Source organism: Acanthisitta chloris, unplaced genomic scaffold (genome assembly GCF_000695815.1).
Source record: "Acanthisitta chloris isolate BGI_N310 unplaced genomic scaffold, ASM69581v1 scaffold1405, whole genome shotgun sequence".
NCBI classification, from domain to species: domain Eukaryota; kingdom Metazoa; phylum Chordata; class Aves; order Passeriformes; family Acanthisittidae; genus Acanthisitta; species Acanthisitta chloris.
In genome coordinates, this window is record NW_008674094.1 from 118,398 (window position 1) to 142,784 (window position 24,387).

Sequence of the window (24,387 nt, forward strand, 5' to 3'; positions counted from 1 at the left end):
TATAGGATACTTAAGCATTAAGGATTGAGGCACAGAACATTTCCTGGGGATTAACGACTGACTGGGTGAGCCTCAGGCCATTAACCCCTGCCTGCCATTAATCTTCAGGAAATGCCCTGCAGTGAGGTCGTTATTGCTGTTATATGCTGAAGCAGAAAAATAATAAGAAGAAAGGTCCGTGGTTTATTTATTTATATTTTACATAACATGGTTCTATTGGGACTGTAGGAAATGAGCATCTTTCTCTTTAGCTGATCGTCCTGCTGGAATTAATGCAGTTCCTGCATCTCACTCTTTTGTGAAAGATTCTTGTCAGGCTGCAGGAGTGTGAGCAGGGCAGGATTTGGCCCATGCTTGTATTGCAGTGTTTAATACAATGAACAGCAGTGCTTCTCTGGTATAACTGCTGGCAGAATTTAGCCCTATATAAAAACCAGCTCAAAATGCTTGTTTTACAGCAAAGCAATTTATTCACAGTTCTAAGCATCTTGCAGCCTTTTTTTAACTCATTGAATAATCCTTTTAGGTTGCCCATAAAGCAGGTGAAATGCTTCTGCTGCAGTCCTAAGGCAGAACACAGGCTGCATAAATAGCATCTAAATTACTAGGAATACAAAATACACATACAGTAATACATACCTACAAAGGCAAATTCATACTGACAGGACTGCAGTGTGTGCTTATCAGCAGCAAAACATCTCGGGGAAGAAAAAAAAAAGTGGCTTTGTATTGAAATTTTATATGCGTTTCTCTCTATATTTAAACACTTAAATACTATTTTGTGCATGTTCTAAAACCCAGATGCAAGCTCCTTTTTAATGAGCCTGCCTGCTTAAACATTTATTAGCTTAGAGATGTATAGTTTTCATAAAGCTGGCTGATTCTTTTTGCAGAATATCTTTGCGAAAAAAAGGGCTTTTTTTTTTTTTTTGTGTACATGGCCTCAGTCCTTGCAACCTCCTAGAGAGTCTGTCAAGGCGCAACTTAAAAGCTCGTTCAGGCGACCATGACCCCCTGCTAGCAGATTGTCTGCCTAAAAGGTAAGGGAAAGCTAAAAAAGAAGTAGAAACTTAAAAGTAGCTTCTCAAAGGCTGCATAGATCTTTTTTTTTTTGTTAAACCTAAAGTGTTTAAAAGCTTTAATATTGATGGCCTGTCAACTTTGTCCTGATTCTTTGGCTTTCAGTTAAAAGGTTTTTGTTGTTGTAGCTTATGCAGTTGCTCTGTTGCTATGGAAACGTGACATCAAAATGACGTTTCTCTGTTTAAAAGCTTTTAACTAAATTCCTGCCTGTCAGATGTAGGCCCCATTTTGTGCACTCAAGCTTCAAGCTGTTGCAAAAAGGTTTCATATGTTCTGTTGTCATTCAAATTCTTTATCCACATATGCATGTCTTGCACTACAAAAAACCTCAACTAAAAACTCAATCTATATTAAGTGTCCTCTTTTAAAACCCTTTTAGGTCAGTCAGCAATGGCTGCAGCAGAAATTCCCAGTTACATTGTCTCTTCTCAGACTGAGAAACACAGGAGGGCCAGAAACTGGACTGATGCAGAAATGAGAGGTTTAATGCTGGTTTGGGAAGAATTTTTTGATGAGCTGAAACAAACTAAAAGGAATGCCAAAGTTTATGAGAAAATGGCTAACAAACTCTTTGAAATGACTGGAGAAGTTCGCCACGGAGAGGAAATAAAGATAAAAATTACAAATATGACATTCCAGTACAGGTAAGCTTCAGTTCATTCTTTTTATTTTAAGAGATTTTAGCAGGGACGGCGCAGTGATTTTTGCCTTTTGGAAAGAAGTCTCCTGGAGGAAATCTGTCGATAAAAGATTAAAGATTGTTCATATCGCTTTTAAAATTCTCTCTTGCCAGTGCTGTTACGTCATTGTTAATTTTTTCCCCCTTTTCATGTCAAACTCTGGGACAACTTTGTTTCTTTCTAATTAGCTGGCGTTGTTATGATGCAGAGGGATGGAAATGTATTTAGTGGGGAAAAGAGATTTATATTTTTTGCTCTTTGCTGAGGTGACTGATTGTGTTAGCTTGGCAGCCAGCTCCTTGCAGTGAAACTCCTGCAGCTTGAAGTGGCCACTGAGGATCGGAATTGCAAGGCAAAGTTAAAATAAAACTAGAACAGAAAAAATGTTGTTTGGGGGGGCTGATGCTCCTGGATTTTTTGGTCTCATGAGTTGAAGGGTTACACTTCACGGGGCCAAGAATAATTGAATGTCTTATTACTGAGTGACACACATTGCTATAATTATAAGCAGCAGCAGCGAAAGAACTATTCTATCTGCAGAGAATCAATGTGCACAGTCAATACTGCTCCAGAGGAGTCGGGGGGAGGGCAGAGGTGTCTACAAGGGGATGATAAAGAACAGGCAGGCAGGAGGGGAAGTTTGCTTCAGAAAATGTGAGGCATTTGTTGTTTGTAGGGCGAAAAATAATTAGAACTTAACAGAAATATTTGCATATCTCTCTCTTCCCCCCCCCCTTTTTTTTTCTTTCTTTCTTTTTAAATTCTTATCTCCGTGAAGCACAAACTGCCTCTTACTGGAAATCCTGAGTGGTGATTTGAGCTATGTGCTTGTAATGCAAGAAAATCAAATATGTGACTCTTTTATTTAATCTCTCCTCAAAGCTCGTATTAATAATAAAAAAGGTTATTACAGCAGGCAACCATGTTAAAACTGCTCGCTTTTCTGTAAGGCACCCTCACTGTATTTAATGCAGAGACTGCTCATCAAATGGGAAACTAGGGAAAATCCTGTAAACCCCTTAACTTTGAATGTCCTTCTGCATTTCTATGATCCACAAGCACAGTGTTTAACACCATTCCCCATGATATTAAACCTGGTGTTTTGCAGCAAATGCTGATGTCTCCAAAATGTTTCACTAACCCTGCCGTAATCCTTACAGTTTTCTGTAGATGAGAGAGCTGGAAGAGAAATTTTTGCCCAGCATCACCCTGCAATTCACACTCGGGTGCAGATGTAGAAGTCGGGAGCTGCTGGCTACCAGGCTTTTGCTTAGTCTGCTAAATCTGCAATCCTCCCTGCTGAGAAATACATCTCGCGGCGCTGAGATTTTACAGGTGTCTAGCAACACTGCAAGATATTTAAGTGCCGTAATTGCCAAGTGGAATAGGTTATTTCTGTCAGCCTTTGTTCTAAATTTTTTGTGTTGTCATCAATCAGCGAGTCTCGTTTTTTTTCTTTCTAATTACTGTTTCTACTTTAAAGTTGCATTGGGGGAAGGGAAGAAATGAAATCACATACATGCACACTGTGTGTGTGAGAGAAACTGCACTTCAAAAATATAGCCTTCTGTTTCTGTGAACTTCTAAGATTGCTTCTGGTGCATGTTGTCCCACTGGTTTTCTGTTTTGCAGTGCACTGCAGCTCTCTGCTTACAGATTGAGATGCTAATTTAGCAGAGTTAGAAAACTGCCTTGCACTGTCACTGTTTCATTTTGTCCTCTTCGACATGTAAAGCATCTTCTTAGTTTGTTCTTACCCAGAGCACGGCTGTGTGCTTTGCTTTCAGGGCAAGGTGGGACAGAGAATGGGCAAATAAAAGCTGTGACTTACAATTTCTAGTTTTCTGGGTACTTTTTTGGGGGTGTGTGAGGGTAGGGAAGGTTGTGATGAAACTGTAAATGATGTCAGTGGCCACTGATTGCTGCTTTGCTGTAAGGCAGAGAGTTTTAATCCACATTTTGGTGCCTGCAGGACACTTGAGGAAGATACTTTATTTCTCCCTGTATTTCTGGGCATCATCGCTTCACTGTGGCATAAACTGGAAAAGAGAAACCTGAAAGCAGGAAAATGTTCTATTTTGAGCTAATACCTCGTAATGATTACGTAGGGTGTAAGTAAGTGTGACATGGGAGAACGTAGCACCAGTAGCAGGAGTGAGGGGAGTGTTCTGCACCCAAGTGCTTATTTCTTCCCACCACGTCAGGATCCTTTACTTTTTTAGGCATCTGTTTACAGGTGGAGTGGTCTCTAGTCTTCCTTGAACAGTCAGAAATGAACTGCATTAAAATATAGTAAAATATAGATCATATCATTATCTAGCTATGTGTCACAATTTCATAAAGGAGCATGAAAAGTCTGTCCTAAAAATTGCCATGCATATGAATGGATACATATGTCTATTTTTTTCTATAAAAGGAAAAGCAGCACTTGAATAGTTCTACTAGTCCTTTTAACCAAGTTCAGTGTTAGGAGTGTTAGCACTGGCATGTCTTGTCCTGGCACATCTCCTGACACAGATATTAATGATCTGAAGCATACAAGGATCTAAAATAGGAAGAGTGGACATGTTTATAATTGTGCTTTCCACTTTGAGGATCCCATGGCATTTTAAGTAAATATTGTTTTATTTATTCTGCTCAGTAGAGTCATTTGTTATTGCACAAAAGGTGTCAGACAAACATATGCATAGGTAGGGGAGGAGCATTTCTTAGCCAGTAATTATTGCAATAGCTGCAGCTGATGCAATATTCTGTGCATGTGTACAGTGGTTTGGGGCTCAGAATGGGCTTCCAGCCCAATATTCACCCTGGTCTGGGTACGTTGGGATCCTACACAGAATTTTGTGCTGCCAGATAAAGTTAGTTTGGGTGTAGTTCAGTGCATGAGCATCGATCACAAAAGAAACTTGAGGGTGATTATATCCCGTTTCTCCACATCTGAGGTGAAAACATTACTCAGGTGGTAAAATGCCATGTAGACTCATTATCCCTCCTTGAATTCCTGTGTTTATTTCTGACTGCCCTATATTTCAACAAGGTGACAAGAGAGTGAGAAGGTGTTTAGAAAACACAGTTAGGCTGAGATGTGGAAAGCTGTCTTTATTAAGAGAAATGGAAAAGTTTGTGAAGGCAAAGAAATGTGAAGGAGTTTTAGAGGTGCATAAAAATATACACTCCTATTTTTCAAAATGTAAAGCAGGTGTTTCTTTAGCTGTAATACAAGAAGTTATTTATTGGAATTACAAGGCAAAAAATTGAAAACTAGTTAAAGTTTGTATTAACATTTGTATTGCACTGCATAATAAGCATGTGGAACTCATTACCACTGAATATCATTGACACCAAGACAGTGGTAGGTTGTTTTATTATTATTATTCTTATTTTTACTAGGGATTAGATTTATTAAATAAAAATGCAGATGTTGTTTGCCTTCCAATTAGAGTTATAAAAGACAATGGGTGTCAGGATATTGCTAGCCGTCAATGGAAAAAGAATCATGTTTTTTTATGGGTGAATGTGCCCTCAAACCTGTCTGTCAAAATTACTTGTGAGGCATTTAGCAGTGACCTTTGTCAGAAGTGATGCAGTGAGACGATGCACTGATCTGGCAGTGCTTCCTGTATTCCTCTGCATTGCTGCAGACCAAGTGCATTTGGAGGAAGTGATTCAGGGGAAAATATACTGTGACCTGAAGTAATTCTTACTGGAGTCTCAGTATATTAAGGGACCATTTCATCCACCATAGAAATTGACTGGGTGGAAATTTCTGCAGAGAATCATAGGTGAAGGGAAAAAAATTTTTTGCGGGTGCATTTGAGTAAAATTCTACTTTTAAGCATTGCTGTAAAATCCAAAATATCTGCTGTGGGTAGATGAGCCCCCAGGTTTTTAATGTTACCTTTCAGACAGCTGTGCAGTGAGCTGTGTGAACCTCCCTATTTATCCATTTTAGTAGGAGAAAGGGCTGAGTCAAGCTCCCTAAAACTCAAAGTTAAGCTTCCTGATGTGCTGGTCATCAAAAGTTGTGCTGAGATTAGCATGCCAGCTCTTGGAGTTCAGCATCACTTAGATTATGTGCCAAATTCCTTCTGTTATGCCGACTACTTGGGGCTTTCAGCTCATATGAACCTGCAAGTAGTCCTTCCAAAAGAAAGCACCATCCTGTCACTGCTAATCTGGTGATCTTCCTGTGTAATGGTGCACTGGATCTGCTGTTATATTTCCACTGACATTTTACACACTGGCTTAGAGAAAGGCAGCAGGGTTTGTACAGCTTGCACAGTGGCCTACAGTTTTGACTGATTCCTTCTGATGTTTAAAAATAAGAACTGTGTGAATGCAAATTTATTATTTTCAAAAACATCACCCACCCCAAAGCCTGGAAAACAGGATGCAGCTGTTGCTCTTTGATTTGAATCGCAGTCAATTAATGTTAATGATTGGTAAATTTGAATCAGTCTCATGATTTGAATAAAAGAGTAGTCTAATTTTTTATTTTCATGTGTACATGATAGCAATTAAACATTGTTGCTTGTGTAATCCATTGCTGTACTCTATGACATTAGGCAACTGGAGTATTTGACCTCTGTTACAGCAAATGATAAAATATGAGTGCAGCCCAATTACTGCAGAAAGCTGAATTTGAATATTTTACCATCTTTCTCTTTAATTTCAATAATTTATAGCAGATGCACAACTTAGTACTGTACTTTCATACATTTTTCTTTTCCTCACCATTGATTGGTTCATGAACAGTTGACATTTATTATTTATTTTGAAAGCTTTTCCTAGAAACTGCAGGAGATGGATCTTGTATCCATTCCTTAAGGCAAGTAGTAATATCAAATACTGCAATAACAACAAAAAAGCAATCTATTTTGAGCAAAGCCTAAAAAAAGAGGCAAGTTACAGATTGCTTGCTTTTTGCTGACTGAATAACGGTGATTTAAAGAAATTTCTTTAGCACTTCATAATGGAATAATTTTATTTTAGAAGGTGGATTAATAGGCACAGAGAATAAAGCCTGAAGGAAGGTCAATGGCAGCACAAGTGACTCAACATTTGTCTCAGTCCATGCAGTGGACCATTTTGGCAGTAGGATCTCAAAGTCCATTAATTTATTCACTTCTCTGGACTAAGACAAGCAACCACCTTTCAAATTGACTGGATTGACATGCTTCAGATATTTGTCCACTGGAAATCTGACTGTGATCCCTGAGTTTTTGGAGAGAGCTCTCAGTTGCCTTTGCTCTCAGCTGGATTTTAGTAGAGCCTCATGAAACAGCAACAGGTCTAGATAAACTCAGCATGAATGTATTTTGCAAGCTCTGCTGACTTTCTCTCTTACCCCTGTTTCTTACCTAATTTTTCTGCCTGACTTGCTCAATCAGTGATTTGCCCAATTTCCAAGTGTTAATGTTTGGCTCATTTTGCTCTCTCATTTCTGGACTATCACACTCCAGCCTTCATATTGTCCTGTTTCTTTTAAACATCTTCATGTTTCATTAAAACAAACAAACCCCCCCACTTTATCTTTTGGAAGCTACTAAGATTGCTGTGATGAGTTACAGAAATGACTGATGGCGGTGAATGAATCTTTACTTTAGACTTCAGTTTTGGCAGGATTATGCAGGCAAAAGACCTCAGCTGTCTCACTAGGTTTTCTGGATTACTGGCAGTTATAGAAAAAAAGTATTTAAAAATCAGTAAATCCTGAAACTTGATATGAATATTACAAAGCTAGCTATTTAGTTTGGTTTTACCGGAAAGCTAAACCATCACCACTATTCCTGTGAATGTTCTCCCTATTTATCTCCCCCTGCAGCATTTCTTTTTCTTTTGCAATGGACTGACACTCCCTTCCCCCTTATCTTCTTATCTCTCCATCTATTTCATCCTTTTTTTTCTGTATGTGTGAGCCAGTCTCCATACAGGTAGATGATTGCTGCTGGTGCTGCTTTTAAGCTAACACAATTCTCTTGCTGCCTCCTGGTAGTGATCCCTTTTATTTAGCTCAGAGCTATGGTAAGCACTCAGAAGTAGAAGAATTAGTATCCATTCAGCCAGAGAAATACTTGGGTTTATATAGCTGCAGCTCTACAGCTCTGTGGACAGATAATAACAATCCTTCTAAATCATCATAGTTTTGTAAAAAATGGGGTCTGGGCACACACCTGAGCTCAAACACAAAAAAACAAGGTACTGACCTACTTGGACAAAATACCTACTCCTGAAAACTTTCCATAGAATTGCTGAATGGTTCGGGTTGGGAGGGACCTTTAAAGATCCTCTTGTTCCAAACCCCTCCCATGGGCAGGGGCATCTTCCACTAGACCAGGTTGCTCAGAGCCCCATCCAACCTGACCTTGAATGCTGCTAGGGATGGAGCATCCACAGCTTATGTGGACAACCTGTTTCAATGTCTCACCACCCTTATTAAAAATGTATTCCTGATACCTAATCCAAATCTGCACTTTTAAAGTTTAAAACCATTACCCTTTGTCCTGTCACGACAGGCCCTGCTAAATAGTCTGTCCCCATCTTTCTTATGGGCCCCCTTTAATTACTGGGTGGGCACAATTAGGTCGTTTGGAGCCTTCTCTTCTCCAGGTTGAACAACCCAAACTCTCTCAGCCTTTCTCCATAGCAGAGGTGCTCCAGCCCTCAGAGAATTTTTGTGGCCCTCCGGGGGGGGTCTCACGAGAGCAGAGTAGAGCAGGAGAATTACCTCTCTGCTCACACTTTTGCTGCAGACCAGGATAATAGTTGGCTTTGTGGGCTACAAGGGCACATTGCCAGGTCATGTTCAGCCTCTCATCCACCAGCACCTTCAAGTCCTTCCCTGTAGGGCTGCTCTCAGTCCCTTCATCTCCCAGCCCTGAAAAATCACCACCAGTGGTGATTTAGTGAAAGCAGATGCAACTAATAAGGCTGAGGATACGTGGTATCTTCTTTATTTCAGTCCTCACTGCCCAGGTGTCTCAGTTGGGTGTGCCTGGAGCAGGGTTGGCAGAAACACCAGTAGTAGAAAACGACTCAGTCAGAAATCATCTCTGGAAGTTTATGAAGGTTGTGGGAGGTCCCTGGGGACTGGAGAAAAGCTGTTGAATCTTCAGAAAAGGCAGGAATAGGAATTAAAAGTCAATCATCTTCCCTTCAACTCCTAGGAAGACAGTAGAGTAAGCAGTCTTGGAAGTAATTTCCAATCACATAAAGGAGGTGTTGACTTAGTGCCATGGTCTAATAACCATAGTAGGGTTTGACTCGATGATCTTTGAGATCTCTTCCAACCAGGTTGATTCTATGATTCTATGACTGGGAATAGCCAGAATACGTTTACTAGGAGCAAATCACATCTAACTAACTTGCTCATTTTCTGTGATGAAAAGACTAGGTCTGTGGATGAGGGAAGAGCAAAGCTTGACAGTAGAAACCCTTTTGACATGGTCTTCAAGAACGTCCTTGTATCCAGGCTAGGATGTTATACTCCAAATGGAAGAACTACCAGCTGGGAGGAAAAGGGGCTGGATCTCTGGAACACACAGAGTAGTTGTTCATGGTTTGTCCTCTGCCTAGGGTCTCATTCCAAGGGCAGGACTGTGGGGGTTTTGTTCTGGGACATGCCCTGTTTAATATCAACAACCCGAGGAAGGAGAAGATGCAGGTGATGTCAAAATGAGAGGCTGTAGTTTGCATGTGTGAGGGCAGAACTGCCACTCAGAGGGACCTAGACAGGCCTGAGGAATGGGCTGACAGGGTCCCCATCAAATTCAACAAGGACAAACACAAAGTCCTACCCCTGGGGTGGCTGAGTGCCCTGCACTGATACAAACTGGGGACTGACAGCAGCTCTGCTGCTGAGGACTTGGGGGTCCTGCCTAACGTTGGGCTAAATACAAGTATGTCCTCAGAGCAAAGTTAGCAGAATATCAGCTCTGAGCTTTTCCTGCCCTTTTTGGCACAATGTTTTGCAATCCACAAGGCACAAACCATGTCCCATGAGGTCTTAATGCAGCTGCTGGACTTCACAGTGGCACAACTGAGATGTGGCTTTTTGCCATCTCACCCGTGGGGATGACTGACCACGGTGAATGCTTTGCAACCAGCAGCTGGGGATGGTAATGTTTTAAACCCCATAGCTTGAATACATTGGGGGTTCCAACACAGGCAAACAAATGTGGCATGTAGACTTGGCTAGTAGCTTATAGTGGTTTAATTGATATCTTTTTCATGCAAATGGCCTAAACAATTGAACTAAAAATAATCAATATCAATTGATGGTTGTTGTCAGCCCTGTATTCAGCTATTTTCTCTCTGTGCTGGGTAGATATGCATGTATTTGTAGGTTGTGCTAGATATTCTCTGACTATGAAATCGCAGCAGTAGGTTGTGAAACATGTATGAAATTAAAATTTTGAATGCATAGAGGGCATAAAAGTATGGATGGCTGTGAGGCTTTGCGATGCAGGACTATGATGTGCATTTCGAAAGAGCTGGAAAAGCTCATCAGCCCTTGCAAGGACAAGGAGAAAAAGAATCCTTAAATGGCTTTAAAATCCAAGCAAATCTTTCTGCCTTCTTTTCTCACTAGTGGATTTCCCCTTACTCTAGGCTGAGAGCTGTTTAAAAGGAAGAGCTTCAAGTTCTGACTCACTTTTAAATTTGGCACCAGTTTTATCATGTTTACATGTTATTTAATTCTATCCCTTGCAGGACCGGTGTGGGCAGGATGGATTCTGAGAAGGAAAAACCTGAAAGGCTTCAAGGGGGTGGGCCAGGTGTCCAGGAATACTTTTTATTCTTTTTCTTTCCTGCAAATGGAACTTCTTGCTAGCTGTGAGAATCAGATTTGGTTCATCTTTTTCCTAACCTGAATGAAATCTGGTTTATGAAAATGGAGTATTTGTCATTGGTCTTGCCTTTCCTGTTGTGTTTCCTTCCTGCCTTTTGATTTTGAGTAACAAGATCCTGCCTGGGAAAGGCAAATGAAAAGAAAGTTTGGGACTCTAACTGGGCACTGGAGCTTCTTGGAAATATATAATTCATCTACACACCTCAGTTTTATATTTCTCAGTAAAAGCAAATAAAATAGCAATGGGTACCAAATGGGATAGCAGTGAACTCTGTGTGAGGACTGAATAATAGATCTCATAAGATGTATGTGAAAAGACAAGGTCATGGTTGATAGTTCTTTAACTGTAATGTTTTTGTGCATGCTGTTTCTAATGCATTATTAACTGTTTCAGTTAGTGCTTATATCTTTTATTTTTTTTTTGTAAATTAATGAAATTCTGTACTTCTGCCTTCACTGATCTTCATTGTGTAACAAATGAACAGACATCTACATCTCATGGTTGTTACTAGGATGTTTACCAAGGCAATTCAGAGCTTTTAGACAATATTAGGAAAAGAATGTGGATCATGTTTATAGCCACTTGTATTCATTATGGAAAATAAATATTCATTCTTCAAAGCATGGAAGGACAGAGCTGCCTACAGCTTGGTAAAGGCTGTGATGTGTTGCCTACTCTAGTTGTCAGGGGCTGCTGTCAAATTGGTTCGTCTGGTATTCTGTAAGGAGAAGAAAAATTATTCAACCACCAACATAGTCCATTTTCCATTAGGAGTTGTAATGTTCTTTATTTGTATTGAATTTAATTTGGGGTTTACATGCAACTTTTAATCACACGTCAAAACTAGGAAAAGAACCTGAAAGGCTTCGCTGGAGATTCTAAAAAAAAAAGTGTCTAATTTTATTCTCATTGAAAACATTCAGTTCTCCTCCTTAATGTGATGGGAACAAATGTTTTGAGATAGATCTGTATGACGAGTACTTCTATAGGAAAACAGCCTTTAATGCTATGTGCCTTTTCTTACAGGAAATTAAAATGCATGACTGACAGTGAGACTGTTGCACCTGACTGGCCTTACTACAAAACCATTGATAGGATCTTATCCAAAGTGACAGACCACAGCGATGTGAAAATGCATGAAAATCAGCAGCCAGGTCCTTCTACATCACAGACAGAGGCCTCACAGTCTCCATCAGCTAAGTCTACACCTCTTTATTTGCCATATAACCAGTTTACATATGAAGGAAGGGAAGAATGCTTTGAAGATGAACATTCAGAGAGCTCGTCAAGCTTACTTTCCTACAAGCTGAGGTATAATTTATTTCCCCCTTTCTCGTATTTCACAGAATGAACTGGATCTGCTGTCTAATGGGGACACCCTCACACGTTTTTCTCTAACAGCTCTTACATTTTTTTCTGTAAATCACAAATGAGATCTGTTCCCCAGTCTCTACACTTTGCTGAATTAGGGCATTTTCTTTATTCCTTTGTGAGAGACTGTAAGAGAGTAGGAGAACTGGGCAAAAAGTTCTATATTATTGCCAAAACTCAGCATGCACATCATGGCTCACATCAGGTAGAGTGTTTATAATAGGAGTACAGGCATGTTCAAGAGAGTCCTGTGGTGCAATCAGAGATATAACATACTGCTTAGATGATTTTTGGCGTGCTCTAGTTTTGCTTTTGATATGAGTATGAAATTTCTCTGGCTTCAGTTATTATTAAAGTGGTGACAAGTTGCAGACTGGATATTTCTATGGACACTGAAAAGTTGCTTATGCAGTTTGAAAGTACATGGCAACATTTTAAATACAGTTGAGAATGTAATTTTTTTTCAAAGTAAATGCTAGTTTGAGATGCAAACATGTGTTTCCTTTTTTGATACACCGGAGTTCTCTGGAAGGCAGTTTTAACAAAAGGCAGGGTGGTACACTTGATACAAAGTTTAGACTTTATACTGCTCTCATTTTTCATCCAGAGTGGTGTGAAATAAGAGTTGATTACCATTTTCTGGCAGGAAAAAAGTTGATCCTAGAGATCCTTATCACGAGTCTGTGAAGCTTTAACTGACACAGTAAAATTACCTGTCAGTCATGCAGCTGTGAAGATGTTGAGCTGGAAGAAGAACCAACCTAACAAGTTTGAGTTACTGTTTCCAGACCCACTCTTGGACGAATAAAAGTAGGGTAAATTCATTCACTCATTCAAGCAGAGACTACTTGAATAGCTGATTAGTTTCTTTTGGCAACTGAATATTTATTAGAGTGTATAATTGAACTGTAGCAACCTTTTTGTTCACAAGCAACAGTTCTTTTCATCCTAGTTCATTGTAAGTAGTTGATATTCTTGATACACAAACTCACTTGACTTTAGGATTGGCTCCACAGTTACATTTTGGATACAATAACTTTATTTCCAATTCACTATTTGATTTACAGTAATGTTATTTAATATTTTAGTAGATGGTCACTTCTCCACAGATGTGGTGGAGTTTATTCACTAGACTATTTGATAACATCAGGTAGTTTAAAAAGTTTCAGCTTAGGGACAATGCCAGGACAACACAGATTTTGTACCATAAGGGAGGACAGGTTTCACTACAGAACATAGACAACTCTCACAGTAGTCAAGCTAATCAACCACAAACCCATATCTATTGTGCTTGTAGTTTGCAATACTCTCATGTAGAGGCTTTTATTTACAGCTGAAGTGGATTTTACTTTAGTCAAACCCAATTATTAGTGATAACTTCTGGAAAATTTAGGCTATATAGCATTTTAGACAGCTTCAGGTTCAGTGGGTTTTGGGTATTTTTAACTTTGCCCAAGGAAATTACCTAACCTGTTTTAGTAAAAAATATTTAAACTTTCCTTTAGAAACTGCAGCTCATTTAAATCTAGCCTCTAGTGGCACAGGGTGGCTTTCAACTGGCTGCAAGTCTGTGTAGCAGGTAATGCTGCTTAGTCCTTGCAGTTCAGGAGGGACACTGAGGTGCTGGAGCAAGTCCAGAGAAGAGCAACGAGGCTGGTGAAGGGACTCAAGCACAAGTGCCATGAGGAGAGGCTGAGGGAGCTGGGGGTGTTCAGCCTGGAGAAGAGGAGGCTCAGGGGAGACCTTATCACCCTCTACAACTCCCTGACAGGAGGTTGGAGTCAGGTGGGGGTTGGTCTCTTCTCCCAGGCAACCAGCAGCAGGACAAGAGGGCACAGACTCAAGCTCTGTCAGGGAAGGTTTAGGTTGGATATTAGGAAGAGATTTTTTACAGAGAGAGTGATCAGGCACTGGAATGTGCTGCCCAGGGAGGTGGTGGATTCACCATCCCTGGAGGTTTTCAAGACAAGACTGGATGTGGCTCTTAGGGCCATGATCTAGTAACCATGGTAGGGCTGGACTCAATGATCTTTGAGGTCTCTTCCAACCCAGTTGATTCTATGATTCTAGGTCAGGCTGCAGTGCTGCTGTTCCCTGTTAAGGATGGTCTGGGAGCTAGAGGGAAGGGCAGTGCAGCTGTCAGTGTGGTAGGACCTCCACAACACGTTGCTCCCTAACTTAGGAATGCAGCTGTACCCTCACAGTCTCTACTATAAAATAATTTTGTGCACTATAATGTTGTGCATACCATTTAACAGCAAGATGTGTACACACAATTTAAAATACGGTTCCACTGTGTTTAAAAGAAAAAACTGAGCAGAAGATGCCACTTGAGAGATTAGTGTAATGTTTCAGGTGAGCATCGTGACTGGTTTAAAAATTAGAAGGCATTTGTGATAATGGGGAATGTGTCTGGAAGGAGAAAAAGTGTTTTTCCAATAGTCTTAGGGGGTTTGAAAAGCTTGTCCAGTTTTGACCTGTTTGTTTTAGTCTGTTGAATGGAAGAAGAGTAGGGAACTCTTTCCTGGCCAGAAGAAAATACAGTGCTTGCTAATACCAGATGGGTTAAAATCACTTAGAGCTGCCGTGGTAAGACAAGGAAGTTAATTCCCTTAGAATTACTAATGGAAAATTATGAACTGTGAAGCAATTTTCAGCTTAAGCAATTAGTGTGTCATCCTGTATTTGAAAAACACTTTGAAACAGCCAACAAGAGAGAAAAGAATGAACATATAAAATTCAGGTCCATCTTGGCTTTTTTATAAATGCCTTTGTCTCTAAATGGTACAGAGTTGATCCAACAGAGTCAAAAAAGGAACTAAAGACAATACTTTAAAATTCAAAAGATGTTTAGGTCCTCAATTTCCCTCTCAATTTTTGTACTTTATGGCTATGTGAAACAATTATTTGAAAAGTATATGCACGTATCTATATGTAAAATATAGATGTGTTTTACAGCTGCATATTTTACAGCTTACACTATGGGATTTTTTTTCTTCAGTAATAAAAATCCTAATGTTATGGCAACAATGGATAGTGAAAAAATCCCTTCAAACTGTAGTTTTTTCTAAGTCAGCTTTTAAACTTCTGAAAACTTTCCTGTAATTCCTTTAAATTCTCCAACACAGCTCTTCTAAACTTTTTGGTTTCCACAGTATCCTTGAACATAGCAGGAGGTACTTGGCTATATAAATGACACCTTAAAAAATAATTTTAATTTAATGTTTAGCTTTCATGATAGAGAAAAATGTCAAGTTTTCTACTTCAATCAATATATGTATTCTCAAGCTAAAAACAATTGAAACTGCTTTTTTTTTGTGTTTTGTTTGAAAGACTTTGAGTTTGGGACCTTCTTACCAACCCCAGACTTTGCTAGTTAGTCATAATACGATTAATGTAGGATAAAATTAATTTTAATTTTTGTTTTGATTTGCAGCTGAGGAAAACATTTGGAGTCCTTATTTCCCTTTAATGGGATGTCTGCTATTTGTTTAGTATTGTTCTAACACTGCTCTTGGACTTCAAGGAGACTTGTATTATACTGCACTAAACATCTGACAATAATAGAATTCTATTACGGTCATATAATATAATGCAATGTGGTGGAGCCTTGTACTGCAGCTCAAACTTTTAAAATCCAAATTCCTGACACCGCTATAAATGACTTTTTATCTAATTGAAAACAGTGTTTATTCACCCTGTGGACTAATTTATGGTCTTGATTTTCATTGTTTAAGTAATGACAGAACGTAATTATACAGGCTGTGAATGTGGTTCAGACTTCATCTGTTCTGCCATTTCTATTATCCTGAAAACGGGGGGGAAAATCAAAGACCGTAATAAAACCACCATGTCATCTAGTCTGACTTCTTGTTAAGTACCATTTGAATTTGGTTATTCTGGTGTGGAGCCCAGAAATGTTATGGAGAGGGTTCTGTGACATCCTTCCCTTAGCAGGGGAGTGCTGCACTCAGAGCCTCATGTCTCTGCTGTCCTCCACTTCTTTGTTTCTATCATCTGTTTAACTCTTGGAAATGTTTTACTAGACATCTGGTCTAGATCTGATAATTTCAGAAGATGGAGAATTCGCTCTTCCCTTCCCTCCAGTGATAAGCAAACCCTTGTTTAAACCAGTCCCTTGTTTCTAATGTGAATTTAGTGAATGAAACTCTCAGATATTCCTTCTCTTTACCTTTCTTTTCTCTATATCGGAGACCCTATAAGTATTTTTTGCCTTTGCCTCAGGGTAGTTGTGTACCATGATCACACCGTCTTTGGTATTCTTTTATTTTTAAATGCAGATTAAATAATTTGGTAGAGAACGTTTACACACAGAGAAAGAGTAAGACTTGGTAACAAGAATTAACTAAGATATGAATTAAAAGCAGTGCATTAAAACTTAGTGATGATGCTAATTTGTGATTTGGCAAAGCCTTTAGTATTTCTAAAATCATGCCATGGCTATTTAAATCTGAATGGGCATCATCTACACAGAAGTTTGAGCTTTAGGCTATGTGCATTATGTAGTGGATCTTAACTCATTATGCAAACTTGTTATCATAGCAAGGTGCTTTGCCCAGGCTCCAAGACATTTTTGTGGTTCCTTTCTATGCTTTGGTTCAAGGATGAGCCTCGTTAATTCCTGGCTGTGTTTGAATGAGCCTAGTTTACCAGAAAATCCAGGTTGCCTGATCCTCAGTCCTTATAGTCTGAAGATCTTTGTGGCATCTCTAATATTACTATAACTTGTTTCCAGATCATTAACTATTTTTCATGAAGATATGGACTATGGAGGTCTGTTCGGATTTGTACTAGCTAAAAAAACCACAAACAAGCCACAAACAGCTGTTAGGTGTTGAAAGCCATAAATTCCAGAAACTGATGGTACTGGAGACCCATTTGCCAGGAAATACCCAGAATGAATGGTTGTTATAGTTTTGGGAAGGTAATACATTTTGATAGACAGATTACTGTTTGTATTCAGCTCCTGCTCAATTAATTATTCACACACATCCCTGAAACAAGCTGTATTGGATGAGTGCAGGCAATCAATCAAGGAACTTTTAATTGAACAGTGAGTTAAATTGATATTAGATAGGCAGACAGCAAATGCATTTGAGACCTGCCTAATATCTTGCCTGATTATATCTGGAGGTTTTGCGTTGTTACCCCTGGTGTCCAATACACACTGTCATTTCTGCTCAGTCTCCTAGGTGATGAGATAGAAATTTTTCTTTCTCTTGGTTTGCTTCCTTTGTACCCTACCTGTCTGCACAGCATGGAAATAACTTTGTGAGGCTCAGCTTGGAACATGGTCCCAATGGCAAAGTTCTTCTACACTTTGTTCATGTGGTCAGGGCAATACCAGTGTCAGTCCCTTGGAGGCTCCTTCCCTTCCAGACAGTGGAAGCCCAAGAATGTCAGCAGATTGTATTTGAGGTCCTTGATTTCCCGGACCCCTCTCGCCTCCAGATCTCGCACCTTCAGAGACTAGGCTTGGCAAAGAGGGAGATGCTTCTTTGGCAGAGGCTGTGGATGCTGTCAGGATCTGTTGTACCCCTGTTGTCACAGAGGTGTTGGCTGCACATGGAAAATCCGCAACAGAAACCAACTGGTGTTTGCTACAGCAATTGTCAGTTGTTTCTTATGCTCATGCCTATAGACTGGCAAACTAGATATACTCCTAGCTGAAACTGTTTGAGGATACTGATGTTGGTGGGTTACTTGTTGCTGAACCTGTATTCCTAACCCTGCTTCCCTCTTGAGTTTGTTCTAATAAGTTATTGACAGAGAAAGGTCTCTCTGCCATGCTGCCTAGGACACCTAGAACTTCTCAAGAAAGATGGCTTAGTGTCTGAGGAAACACATCAGTATTCCAATAACTCCTTCAGGCATCACTGGACATTTTACATTGTTTCATGTTGTGAGCATCCTTGACTCATAAATCAGATTCATTAGATCCTTCTCAAGAGCTCTCCTTCAGGAGCTATTCTGCATGAGGAGAGGATTGTAAATGCCAAGTCCTTACTATGAATTTGTGAGTCACCATAGAACCCTCTCATTGACAGTCACTGTGGCTGGAGAGAAAAGGAGGTCGGGACTGCTACCAAAGCTAGGGGTGTCTGAAATAAGTATTTCCTTTCAGGAAGGCTGTCTAATTACCACATTGTGCTTGTTAATTCTAAAAAACCAAAGAGAGTACTTTGGAGACCTTGAAGAATCCTTGTGTTCTGGCTTTTGGGGGCATTTCTCTGTGCTGAAAGACAATTTTGAGCTAGTTTTTTCTTAGTTATCAGCAGACTGCAGATACTGCTGACACAGTTCCCCATGTGGCTGCCACCACCACCAGACATTTTGCTGCTCTTTACTCTCTGGAGCTGTGCAGGACAGTTATTGTCTTGGCTGTATGGTTTTACATCTTACAGGCTTTTGATGAACTGCATTTGTTTAACTGATAAACAGGTTAAAACCTGTACAGACTTCAGGAAAAGCAGTTAAAAGATTTTTTTTTTTTCTCTTAAAAATAAGGCTTATTTGAGATCTTTCAATCTAAATTACTCCATCTCTGGTTTTCATGGGGTTCATTTTTGGTCTCATTTGAAATTAAAAACCAAACAGCAGCCACAATTGCCAAGAAAGCCACACAATACACAGTGCATCTCAGTACCATTGACAAGTGTCAGATTTTCACTCTCATTCCTTACTAAGGGCCATTCTCACCAGGGCTTACTTTGACAACACACAAGCCCTCTTGTGGCTCTGAGATCCAGTTCCTACTTGTTTCAAGACAAGAGTTCTTACCATAGCTGCTTTCTCATACTGTATAGGGAAGAGGATAGAGAGTCATCAAATTTTTCACATTTAAATCGTCTGTGAAGAGGTGACTTTGGCTAAAATAATACCATCATTTCAGAAAGTTTCTTGTTATTTCATATGTTCATATGAAAAAAGCATATGAGAAAGCCTATGTTCTTTGTGAATGTGAGTGCAGTGATGGCAAGCTTGGAATAACAGATTCAGTGCTGTCCTTAGACTGCTGTAGACCTTTTTCACTTGCTTGACCTCTTTGAGAACCACATTGGGAATAATTCTGTCCCTTAGAGTTATTTGGGACAAACAGAATTTGGTGTCAGCCAAGACCTATGCTTGCATTCTGGCTGTGATAATTTTGGTCAGCAGCAAGTTTGACCCACAGTTTGAGCAGAACTGCATGTATTTATTTTATACACATTTATTTGATGCCCCAAATTACATATGCTATATAGAACCTGCAAAGGTGGGTTTATTTTTGTATACCTTCCAAACTTTTGTTTAGCATAAAGATGATAACTTCTTTCCCTTGGCATCAACATAGCAGTGTAATGCTGATGAAATCCCTTGAGTTGTACAAGTAGCTTTAGATTCTTGGATAGTCTGAAAGCCAGAGGCCTTTGTTCACCCTGGTAGTGTACATTTATAAAAGAAAATTGTTGTTCATGCTTATGCACAGGGTGACAGTACATTCAAATTACTAAACAGTACTCAAATAGTTTCTCTTGTGACCAATTTTAAGTTTTTTTTTCTCTAAGAATTCAATAGCATTGAATTTTACCTACTTGTTTCTTTCCACAGACATCTTTTTTGGGTCATTGCACTCTTAAATGTCAAGGGGCTTGAGTCTTTTTCTTATATTTGCATTAAGTCTTTCAGGTGCTTAGGATTGTTTATTTTTCTTGCTGAGAGATCTGAATGTCACAGTCACTGTTGCAGAAAACCTGTCAAGTAGGATAAGAACATGAATGAAATTATGATACAAATCTGCCACAGCTCAGTGACCTCACCTCCACTACCTTCTTTACATTAATAAAAACACATTCCTCAAGAGTTCAAGCTATCCTTGCTCAAGGATGTCTTCAAATCTACAAGATGTTGACATGGCTGGCATACTAGTCACAACTGTGCTATCTCATTATAGTGTTTCACCTAGAAAGGATACTGTATTTGGCAGAACACGACTGAGATTGCTGTTTGTGTCAAGGGACTTCAAGTCATATCATCAGATAACTCTGATGTCAGGGAATCCAGTCTGGAGTTACCAAAAGTGTGAATGAGGACCTGGACTATCACTTTAAGTTAGAAGTTACCCAGCTCTAACTGGAGGTTTCTCAGATGGTGTAGTGCACTTGGGCACTTGCCTTCTACTTGCCTTTCTTTCTTCTTCACATTTTGACATGATCCTTTCTTAGCTTACAGGTTACGAGAAACAGATTTCTCTGTGTTGTCACAGTCATGTAGGCTGGTTTTGACATGTTGCATTGACACCCCAAGATTGGACAGCCATGTGAACTACACACCTTGAGAACACTGTCTCTGTTGCTAGGCTTATCTCTCCTCCAAAAGAGAAACTCAGCATGATAAAACACAGAAGCAATCTCCACAGATCTCAGATGAGGATGTACAATTTGATGCGTGCTTGTCTAACTTCTGTGCCCTGAGAGAGTCAGAGACGTTCTGCTACAGGAATATCAGCATGACTGGGTACATACATAGACTTGGATTCAACAGTTTGGTGTTCTGCAAGGGCTACAAATACTGTTTTTGAATTTCAGAAGAACTTTAATCCAAATGGCAACTAATTACATTGAATACATAGTCTCACATATTGTAGTGAAAACAAATTTATGGGCAGAATGTTACAGTGTGATTGAAATGACTGTTAAAATGCAGTGAGGTGTTTGAAGGGAAGACTGGTTTGTTTTGTTAGCTCTCCTACTTGATTAATCTTGTCATTAACCTAAATATGAGAAGAAGATAGCCCTAGTATGCTGCATTTGTGAGAAATACATTTAAATGACAAAAATAAATTCATACAAGCACGACTGGAAAATGCCTCTGAAAGTAGCTATGAAATGTGATCAATCATAGAATCATTTAGGTTGGAAAAGACCTTTAAGAGCATCAAGTGCAACCATACACCTAACACTGCCATATGCACCACTAAATGATGTCCCTTAGTGCCACGTCCACACATCTTTTAAATGCTTTCAGGGATGGTGACTCCACCACATCCTTGTGCAGCCTGTTCCAGTGCTTGGCAACACTTTCAGTGAAGAAATGATCCAATCTAAACCTCCCCTGGCACAGATTGAGGCCATGTCCTCTTCCTGTCACTTGTTACCTGGGAAAAGAGACTGACCTCCATCTGCCTACAACCTTCTTTCAGGTAGTTGTAGAGCAATAAGGTCTCCCCTGAGTCTTCTTTTCTCCAGACTAAACACTCCCAGCTCCTTCAGTCATTCCTTGTAAGACTTGTGCTCCAAGACGCTTCACGAGCTCCACTGTCCTTACAGTCTGTAACACTATGCAATAATAGAGTACATTACTTATGTTTTGGCATGAACTGAGAGGGAATTTATTGGAGAGCACAAGGCTTTAAAAATATGACTTGGTTGTAACTTGGCTGAGAATGTGCTAGAGAATTTTAGATTCTAACTTTTTTTTTTTTTACAATTAAGAGTTTAATTGTTAACAAATATTCACATTTCAGAGCTGAAGAAAGACCAGTTAAGAAAAGGAAAATGCAAAGCTGCAGCTTCCAAAAGAAGAAGCTAAAATTAATGGAAGCCATGTTGGAAGAACAAAAGAAGTTGAGTAGAGCTATGGAAGAAACCTGTAGAGAAGTGCGCAGGATTCTGGATCAGCAAAACATCATTCAAGTTCAAAGCTTACAGCTACAGGAGAGAATGATGAATCTACTGGAGAAAATGATCTCCAAGTCTAATGTGTAGTTTCCTTTGTGATTGCCTCTGAGATTACTATTGCTATTATAGATAACCCTTTATTGCACACCGTATGTGTGTCTGTTGCCCTCCCTATTCCCAGGTTTTCCATGGAAATTAAAACCCTAGTGTAACCTTAGTTAAGCAAAGAGAACAGATAATGCAGGGCGAGAGCTATCCAGTATGGTAAAATTAGTGCAATATATGCCTCAGCTGAATTATTTTTATATGGAAAGGTTAAGGGAAGAATAGCTCGGGGAACTGAAGTACTATTTATTCCTAGGTCAGGAATTGTTTTACAAACAGTGGTGCTGTATATTGCTTCACATCCAGGACTACAGCTTGATCTGTTCTAAGAGAATGAAATAGTGCATTTCTAAACAAACCATGCTAATTGCATCTTGACTTTGCTGATGATTAAACCCTGTTTTGAAACACATGCCCTGATTGTATAAGTGACCTATGGTTCTTGTGAAGAGCTAGTTGGGACCATGAGATGCATAATTTTAAACTCCATGCCTGATATGAATAGTACTCTAAAGTCTTAGGGTAAAAATAGTCTATTCAAAATACACTTTTTGATATAAAAAGAAACCCCCCAAACCACCTTACTATATACTGAATACTAAAATGTATAGAAGATACTTGAAGTTGCTTTTGATATTAAACATTTAATTTTTTTCATTATTAACTGGAATCTGTTGACTTAACGAACAACCAGCAATGAAAACTCTCATTTATTCTCTATCACAAAAGAAAAATATTGTACTGTGTGTATATACATATATATAACGTCTATCAAATGAAATAAAGAAAAAGAAGAAACTTATTATTGCTGGGCAGATAGTCTGCTTTGGGACAGTGGAAAATACTGGGAGCGATGACCATGGGCAAAGGCTTGCAATTACTAATTGCAGAATAAAGATCTCCTGTGCTGATGCTCAAAATAGAGAGATGGAAGAACAGTCAACACCCCAGCAGCAGTGTCTGCTGGCACAGCTGTGTTTGAAGAGGGGCTGCGAGGCAGATGGACAGGGATGCACCACACGAGGGAGCCGCAGGCACGAAGGATTGTGTCTAGGGAGCTCAGATGAAGCACTAGCAAGTCTTTGGCTCTTCGGTGAAAAGTGAGAATGTAATAACCTTAAATTCAAAAATTCACTCACTGGATTTCCTATTCACCACTTCTTTTTTGTGTTCTCCTTGAGAAACGTATTTTTGCTGCTTTCATTCTATTGGCAAGAGGGAAGGTTGATTTGGGTCTTGAAATGATAGAATTACTACTAGGAACTCAGGCCACTTTCCATTCTTACTATTAAATATTGTCCCCTCTTGAAACTGTGTTTTTGAAGCTGTTTGCATTTTCCTATATAATTTAATGTGTCGCTACCTATGCTAAGGTGAGCCAAACTATTTTAAAACCCAGACACACCAAATAAATCTTTAATTATGCTTGCTGAACAGGATAAAGGTTATACTCACCGAGCAAATGAATAATATGCAGAAGTATTTCTTATAAGGTCCTGCAACTATGAAGATTAAGGATTATTAAATATCTAAATGTGGCCCATTCTTACGGAGTTTAATTCATGACAGCAGGGTAACCAAATGTAGTAGAAGACTGAACTTGCAGAAAATTGTGGCTGCTGAAGTATAAATGAAATAACTTTCCTTCACTCCACCTTTATTACAATGATTGCATGATTGGAAAAATGGCAAGTGTCTGCTCTGATTCTGCAAAGATGGTTTTGTGCATTTCAAATGTAGATCTGTCACAGATTCAGGTAGGCTGATGTATCCATGTTGTAGAGCTTCCTGACACCTGCTAACAGTAAGATATAAAGAAACTCTCCCCTGACTCCATGGGAATTAATAATATTTAGTGATATTATCTACTTGAACCATAAAGCAATTAAATCCAATTAATGAGCAATAACAATGGCAGAATATTTGAACTTTGTACCGTAGAGTAGGTAGCCCCTCTCCTTGCATGTTATTACAGCTCCAGAGCTGTAGGAACACAGGAATGGAGGAAATCCATGTATTCCTACTATGCTACCATAAGGAACCACGTCATGCAATCTCTTTCGTAAATGTGAGGACCTCTATCCTAAAATGAGTTAGGTGTTTTGTCCCCAGAAGTGTATGATGAGCTGCATTACAGATGGGTAAACTGCAATTTAGAAGATTGCTTCTGGGATTATTCCTCATCAATTGCTACCAGCTTCTTCTTGCATTGACACTGATTTTGCCATGTTCACTCTTGAGAGCCAGAGGTCATGTTCCACGCAGCCCTTCTGACGGACAACGCTTTTATAAGGTAGGATTTTGATGACTGTTTTGGTAATTTAGCTCTTTGAGTTGACCCATTTTGAAGGTGAATGACCAGAATGATCTGCAGCATTCCAGATTAGACTCCGAGCATTGTCTTACATAACCACATTAAACGATTAAAGGAAGTGGTGTTTTCTGGAGGTTGTGAGACTTTTTCTATATATAACATCATGTTTAGCAGTTAAATATAGAAGTTCAGTTTTAAAACCTCATCTCTTTAACAAAAGGTTTTAGTCCCACCCATGCAGATTATCCGTGTTCTGGCCCTGGTTTTGGCTAGAGAGTGAACACAGCACTGCTGTAGACAAA

General features: G+C 39.4%; 1 protein-coding gene across 1 annotated transcript; it reads left to right on the top strand.

The window, feature by feature from the left end:
* Positions 1 to 1,006: 1,006 nt before the first annotated feature.
* Positions 1,007 to 22,570, top strand: MSANTD1 (Myb/SANT-like DNA-binding domain containing 1). The gene is given in 4 exon segments (XM_009075181.1): positions 1,007 to 1,040; positions 1,463 to 1,727; positions 11,642 to 11,926; positions 21,513 to 22,570. Coding segments are annotated over 4 exon segments (825 nt in total). The 3' UTR covers positions 21,754 to 22,570.
* Positions 22,571 to 24,387: the final 1,817 nt, after the last annotated feature.